The following is a 7,793-nucleotide window of genomic DNA, read 5'->3' as shown; positions in this document are numbered from 1 at the left end:
AAGCCAATAAGAGACCCCCCATTTAAAAACAAAAAAATCAAGCAAAAAATCCACCAAGGTGGACAGGTCCTGAAGAACATCTAGCCTTTACATACACACATGACTGAACACTCACATGTGCACAGTTTTAAAAATAATTTTTAAAATAGATAATACAATATTACTCATAGAAAGGAGAACAATAATTGTAACCCACGTGTTAGGTTTCTTTCTTTTTTTTAAAAGATTTATTTATTTATTATATGTAAGTACACTGTAGCTGTCTTCAGACACTCCAGAAGAGGGAGTCAGATCTTGTTACAGATGGTTATGAGCCACCATGCGGTTGCTGGGATTTGAATTCCGGACCTTCAGGAGAGCAGTCAGGTGCTCTTACCCACTGAGCCATCTCTCCAGCCCATGTGTTAGGTTTCTATTGTTCTGATAAAACACCATGACCCAGGGGCTGGAGAGATGGCTCGTTGACTACTCTTCCAAAGATCCTGAGTTCAATTCCTAGCAACCACATGGTGGCTCACAACCATCTGTAATGGGATCCAATGCCCTCCTCTGATGTGTCTGAAAACAGCTACAGTGTACTCACATACATAAAATAAATAATTCTTAAAAAATAAAACAAACAAACAAAACACCCCACCAAAACCAAAAGGGTTTATTTCTTCTTACAGGTGTTAGGTCACTCTTCTTCACTGAGGGAAGTCAGGACAGGAACTTGTCGTCAGGAACCTGGAGGCAGGAACTGAAGTAGAAGCCACAGAGGAACACTTATTGGCTTGTTCCTCGGGACTTGCTCAGCTTGCTTTCTTACACAATCCAGAGATGGCACCGGCCACAGTGGGCTGGACCCTTCCACATCAAGCATTAATCAAGAAAGTGTCTCATAGATTTGCCTACAGGCAACCTGACAAAACAAACAAATCCCCCAACCAGGACAGCATGCAGTGAGCAGAAAAGTGGGCATTTTGTTTTACTTTGTCCCCACCCTCCCCCCCCCCAGGTAGGGTTTCTCTGTGTAGCCCTGTCTGTCCCAGAACTCACTCTGTAGACTAGGCTGGCCTGGAATTCAGAGATCCATCTGCCTCTGCCTCCTGACTGCCACTGCAAGCTGGCTAGGAAAAGTGTATGTTAAATTTTGTCCCTTTAGCTAGGAATTGGAGAATACCTGCTTAGTTTAGTACAGACAACCCCATGGGAGAAACAAGTGCCTTTTTTCTTTTTTTCTTTTCTGTTCTTTTTCTTTTTCTTTCTTTTTTTTTTTTTTTTTTGAGACAGGGTTTCTCTGTGTATCCCTGGCTGTCCTGGAACTCTGTAGACCAGGCTGGCCTCAAACTCAGAAATCCGCCCGTCTCTGCCTCCTGAGTGTTGGGATTAAAGGTGTGCGCCACCACTGCCTGGCTAAGTGCCTTTTTTCTAATTTTAAATTAGACCATTTAGTTGTGTGTGAGTGTGTGTCCTTGTATGCCATAGCATGCATGTGGAGGTCAGAGGATATGCTAGCTACTTTTATGTCAAGTTGTCACAAGCTAGTCATTTGGGAAGAGGGAACCTCAGTTGAAGAAATACCACCAAATCAGTCTGTGGGCAAGCCTGCAGAGTGTGTGTGTGTGTGTGTGTGTGTGTGTGTGTGTGTGTGTATTGTACTGAAGATAAAAATATGAGATGGCCTCACTCATTGTGGGTGGTAGCACCTCTGTGTTTGTGGTCCTTAGTTCTAAAACAAACAAACAAACAAACAAACAAAAACCAAACAAAACAGCAGGCTGAGAAAGCCAGGAGGCGGCAGTATCTAGTACTCCTCCATAACTCCTGCCTCAATTTCTGCCTCCAGGTTCCTACCCTGACTTTCTTCAATGATGGACTATGGTGTGGAACTGTAAATGAAATAAACCCTTTCCTTCCCATATTGTTTATGGTCATGGTGTTTTATTGCAGCAATGGAAACCCTAACTAAAGCAGAGGACAAGTTACCATGAGTTCCCACACACATAGGCACGCTCAGAAAAATACACATACATCTTAATAATAAAAAAGAATCTTAAGCAGAAAGCTGACATTAAATGGCTGCCATGTACTATACTAAGACAATATCTGTCTTGGTAGATGAGGGTGGACTAACTTGAATTAATCTTCTCATGCACTAATTCACCTACTAGATGCCCAAGGTTTTCAGGGCCTGAGATTTGACTCCTCTGAAGATGGTTTCAGAGTTAATTTATGGGGCACACTGAGGGTCAATATTAGTCTTGGGAAAATGGAATATAATGGGAATACAAGTTAAAAGGAGTTTGCATGAGTCAGCCCTGAGAACTGAATGTGATTTACTACATACTGTTACCTACCCGATCTTACCTAGGAACCCACACTGACAGTTCACAAAACATGAGGATTATTTCATACCTTCAAAAGAGGTCAACAAAATATAAAACACTTACTCAGTCTTTCATGTGATTTTATTTTCTCCCTTCAACCATAATAATATGATATCCAAATTTTGTCTTAACTGGTGGGTCTGTAAACACAGGCTTATCCATTCCACTTACAGGCAAGGCAAACGCTGCTTCTTGGAATGGCCCCACCATGGATCCTCTGGTCATCCAACCCAAGTCACCCTGAAAAATCCAAAAGATATAGAATACCAAGTGGCCTTAAAAAAGAGAGCAGTTCTACTGCAGCTTCCAAGAGTTTTCCCAATATGAATACAATGGCTCACTGGGCTGTATGACTCATCTGGCTATGTAGGCACTGTCTCACAGGGGACAAATGGGAGGAGGCCGTCTAAGACTGGATGGAGCAGGGATGCTCAAAATCCTGCTGCATTCAGAAGTCATCTGTGAAAAGTTCTTCATGCCTATCATTTAGCTACATCCTTAGTACCATAAGCTGGACATTTCTACTTTTCTTGAAACAAAGATATTGCTAAAATTAATGACAGAACATTCAAATGATAAAGAGCAACGTACCCCTTGTCTGGCTTTATCTTCACTATATTGTGTGGCCACTTCACTGAATCTCATCCCAGACTTTAACTTTTCCATGGCTTCCATGATTTTCCCATGTTTTTCACACAGAATGTGTCTGACCTACAAGGAAAAAGCATATCCTGTTAGTACTTGGAGAAGAATATGAATCTTCTTGGTACAAGAGTCACATCTGAATTATCCCTGCTAACTACAAAACAACTCATCTAACTCACAGTCATTGAACATAGTACAAGTTTGCCCATAGGAGTGACCGCCACAAACCTATTTCTGCATCAAACGGTATCTCAGAACCCTGATTTAGATGAAAGTGGACAGCAGCCTGTGGGAATCTCCTACCCCTCTCCATGTACTTCAATGGTAACTGGGAGAAGAAATGTAATGGTTGAGTACTTGGGTTCTGGAGTCCAATCCTAGCTCTCCTGTATGATCTTGGGCATACTTTTACGCCTCCAAGACTGTTTGCATGTGATTGTGGAGGAAGCTATGCAACCAGTATCAACAAACTGCTGCCTGAGTTCAATCCCCAGGACCCACGTAGTAGAAGGAAACACTGACTCCTGCAATTTTCTTCTGACCGCCTCTCTGCCTGCGGAGGCCAGATACAAGATTCTCTTGAACTAAAGTTGCAGTCGGCTGTGAGCCACCTGACATGGGTTTGAGGAAATGAAATCAGGTCCCCCAAAAGAGCAGAGTCATCTTACCTGCAGAGTCATCTCTCTAGCCCAACAAACAGCATTTAAATGTATTAAAAAATAAAATAAAATAAAATAAAATAAAATGAAAAAAAAAAAGAAAAAAACCGTATTCCTTTTATTGACGGTGCATGTTTCTGTAAGAATGCATGTGTACCATAATACTCCTGAGGAAGTCAGAAAACATTTGCAGGAGTCAGTTTTTCCTCCTACCACATGACTCCTGGGGACTGAATTCAGGTTATAAAAGTTGCTGGCATGGCTCAGCGGTTAAGAGCACTGACTGGGGGGATGGTGAGATGGCTCAGTAGGTAAGAGCACCCGACTGCTCTTCCGAAGGTCTGGAGTTCAAATCCCAGCAACCACATGGTGGCTCACAACCATCCATAACAAGATATGACGCCCTCTTCTGGAGTGTCTGAAGACAGCTACAGTGTACTTAAATATAATAAATAAATAAATTTAAAAAAAATAAGGTTTAAAAAAATTAGTTATACTGGAGAATGGGATTTGAGATTTCTAAAGCCTATACCAGACACACACACACACACACACACACACACACACACTCTCTCTCTCTCTCTCTCTCTCTCTCTCTCTCTCTCTCTCTCCTGCCATGCCTCCCACCATGATGATAATGGACTAAACCCCTGAAACTGTAGGGAGTCACCCAGTTAAATGTTTAAAAAGAAAAAAAAGAAGAAAAAAAGAGCACCGACTGCTCTTTCAGAGGTTCTGAGTTCAATTCCCAACTACAACATGGTGACTCACAACCATCTGTGATAGGACCGATACCCTCTTCTGGTATGTCTGAAGACAGCAACAGTATACTCACATATATAAAATAAATAAATAGTTTTTTTTTTAAAAAAAAACAGTTGCTGGCAAGCACAGCTTGTATAGAATGTGTCTACTCCTATCCAGAGGAGACAGGTATGCAAGCTGGACAGCGAAGGACAGCATGTTGGGGGGACAAGAATAGATCAGATCTCAATCTGATTTAACTAAAACTTCTAGACTGGTTCTCTCACTGAGCATGGCGGTGTACACCCATAAACCCAGCACCTAAGAGGCTGAGGAAGGATGATCTTAAGTTCTAGGTCAGTCCTAGGTACATAATGAGTTCAAGGCCAATCTGGGCTAAGAACTCTTACTAAATAAACAAGAAATGAAGGGAGAGGAGAGAGGAGATGCTGGGATGTAACCCAGGACACCAAGGCAATTAACTGTTGTTGATAAGAGTTGAAGACCAAAGCCTTCTACCCCTTGGTAAATGTCTTAGCTAGGGTTTTACTGCTATGAACAGACACCATGACCAAGACAAGTCTTAGAAAGGACAACATTTAATTGGGCTGGCTTACAGGTTCAGAGGTTCAGTCCATTACCATCAAGGTGTGAGCATAGCAGCATCCAGGCAGGCATGGCGCAGGCAGAGCTGAGAGTTATTCATCTGAAGGCTGCTAGTGGAAGACTACCTTCCAGGCTTCTAGGGTGAGGGTCTTAAGCCCACACCCACAGTGACACACCTACTCCAAAAAGGCCACACCTCCTAATAGTGCCCCTCCCTGGGCCCAGCATATATGAACCATAACAGTAAATTATTAAATTTAATAGCTAACAATGAAATTAACTATCAAACTAAGTTAATAACTATATAATTTAAGCATTATAAATATTATTATGAAACTACAAACTTTTTAAAATTGTGAAATCAGTACATTTTCATTTAAGGGATTTTCTTTTTTTTTTAAAGATTTATTTATTATATGTAAATACACTGTAGTTGTCTTCAGACACTTCAGAAGGAGTCAGATCTCATTACGGATGGTTGTGAGCCACCATGTGGTTGCTGGGACTTGAACTCAGGACCTTCGGAAGAGCAGTCAGAGCTCTCAACCGCTAAGCCATCTCTCCAGCCCCATTTAAGGGATTTTCAATTCCTTTGCTGTTCATTCAGGTCATTTATGTTCAAGATATTTGAAAACAACTTTCTCAAAGACAGATGCTTAGTTCAGTTATGCTATTAGCCCTTTGCTCTTTTAGCTCCCCTTGAATTAAAGCCAACTTCAAAGTGCTAAGTGCTTTACATGAATGGATCTCATTAAATCCTCACGTTAGCAACCCCTGAGACTAGACTGGTGTTTGCTTAACTCTGGCAGCACATTTAAAAAACCTCCAGAGCTGAAGACATTCAGGTCCAGGACCTAAGTCCAAAGAACCTGATGCAGCAGACCTGAGGTGCCCATGGGCACCGGGGTTAGCTCTGCAGGTATATAGCAAGCTAAGCCCTCAACAGGTTGAGAACCACTGGCTCAAGTTACCTGCTGACTGTAGCACAGTGCTGGGTGGCTTTAAGGAAAAAAAAGGAGCTGCTGAGTGACACTGAGGGACATCCATGCTAGAGTTACAAACCAGGTTTGGGGTTCCCATCACCAAGACTGGGTCTCCCTAGCAGGGCCTAGCAGTTTGGGTTCAGTTCAGAGAAAGCAGCCTACTGGACTGACCCCAAGTTGAGGTCTAGCAGGTGAATGAGTATGAGGAAAAGCAGTCAAGGCTCCTTAGGGTGAGTAGATATGGAGGACAGAACATATGGAAGCCTAGGAGGTACTGGGGAGCAGGGTGGGTTTTAGAACCTGAAATCTATCTCAACAGATAGGGAACAAAAGAGGAACCCTCAGCAGGTATGACTCGCAGCTCCTAGTGACACAGGAACAGCATGTGGGTACAGGGGTGTGCTTGCTTCTAGGGTTCCTGTGGTGCCAGAACATTTGAAAAGAACAAAAACACTAATATCCTTCAGCAGGTAAAGGCTAAAACAGATGTGGCACTTCTATATCATGAAACAGAACTTAGCAACACACAGTAACAAACTATTGTCATAACAATCTCAAGGAAACCACTAGAAAATTACGCTGTGCAAAACACTGACACTTGCCAAAGGTCATAAACTATATGATCCCATCCAATGTGACATACTTGAAATTATTAAAGATTTGGGCATAGTGGCACACGCCTTCATTTCTACCACTTGGGAGGAAGAGGCGGGTGATTTCTGTGAATTTGAGGCCAGCCGAGTCTATATAGTAAGTTTCAGAACAGCCAGGGCCACACAGTGAGACTCTGTTTTAAAACAACAACCCCCCATACACACAAAATAATAATAACAAACAACTCACTCAAAATGGGATAGAAAGACAGGGAGAGGCTAGAAGCCTCTAATCCCAGTATTTGAGAGGGAGAAACAGGTGGGTCAGCAACCCAAAGCCATCCTTTGCTACATAATGAACTTGAAGCCAGCCTGGGCAAAAGAAGACTGTCTCAAAAAGAAAAAGTATGCTGGGTAGTAGTGGCACACGCCTTTAATCCCAGAACTTGGGAGGCAGAGGCAGGTGGATTTCTGAGTTCGAGGCCAGCCTGGTCTACAGAGTGAGTTCCAGGACAGCTAGGGCTACACAGAGAAACCCTGTCTTGAAAAATTAAAAAAAAAGTATGTGTGTTGGGGTAAAAGCAGAAGGAGTTATAAAGTGATAAAGGGGCAACAGGGCTGGAGAGATGGCTCAGCAGTTAAGAGCACTGATTGCTCTTCCAGAGGTCCTGAGTTCAAATCCCAGCAACCACATGGTGGCTCACAACCATATGTAATAGGACCTGATACCCTCTTCTGGTATGTCTGAAGCCAGTGACAGTGTACTCATATAAATAAAAATAACTCTCTACACTGGGCGTGGTGGTGCATGCCTTTAATCCCAGCATTTGGGAGGCAGAGGCAAGCGGATTTCTGGGTTCGAGGCCAACCTGGTCTACAAAGTGAGTTCCAGGACAGCCAGGGTGATACTGAGAAACCCTGTCTCGAAAAAAAAAAAAAAAAAAAACAAAAACAAAACAAAAAAATCTTTAGAAAAATAAAGGAGCAACAGGAGTGCTCTTTATATAGGGTAGAAGGCTTGAGGTGTAGCTCAATATTCTGAATCAGTGTCAGTATTCTGACCATGCCATTGAACTATAGTTTTAGAAGATGTTACTTATTGAGGCAATCAGGCTAAAATATACAGGCATTAAACAAAAAGCTTAGTAAAAACTTAATCCTGAATATAGCTGTCTCGTGTGAGGCTATGCCAGT

The 7,793-nt window shown here is 42.4% G+C and overlaps 1 protein-coding gene across 1 annotated transcript in view; it reads right to left on the bottom strand.

Moving 5' to 3' along the window:
- Nucleotides 1-2,393: 2,393 nt before the first annotated feature.
- The window catches only part of Pin4 (peptidylprolyl cis/trans isomerase, NIMA-interacting 4), a 10,331-nt gene continuing 4,931 nt past the window's right edge, over nt 2,394-7,793 (bottom strand). The window contains exons 3-4 of the mRNA XM_021188547.2: nt 2,961-3,080; nt 2,394-2,609 (exon numbers count right to left, since the gene is read on the bottom strand). Coding sequence (XP_021044206.1) covers nt 2,451-2,609; nt 2,961-3,080 — 279 coding nt within the window. The 3' untranslated portion in view covers nt 2,394-2,450. The remainder of the gene's footprint in view (nt 2,610-2,960; nt 3,081-7,793) is intronic.

This window comes from Mus pahari, chromosome X (genome assembly GCF_900095145.1).
Source record: "Mus pahari chromosome X, PAHARI_EIJ_v1.1, whole genome shotgun sequence".
Classification (NCBI taxonomy): domain Eukaryota; kingdom Metazoa; phylum Chordata; class Mammalia; order Rodentia; family Muridae; genus Mus; species Mus pahari.
This window is presented reverse-complemented; position numbering and strand designations above follow the sequence as displayed.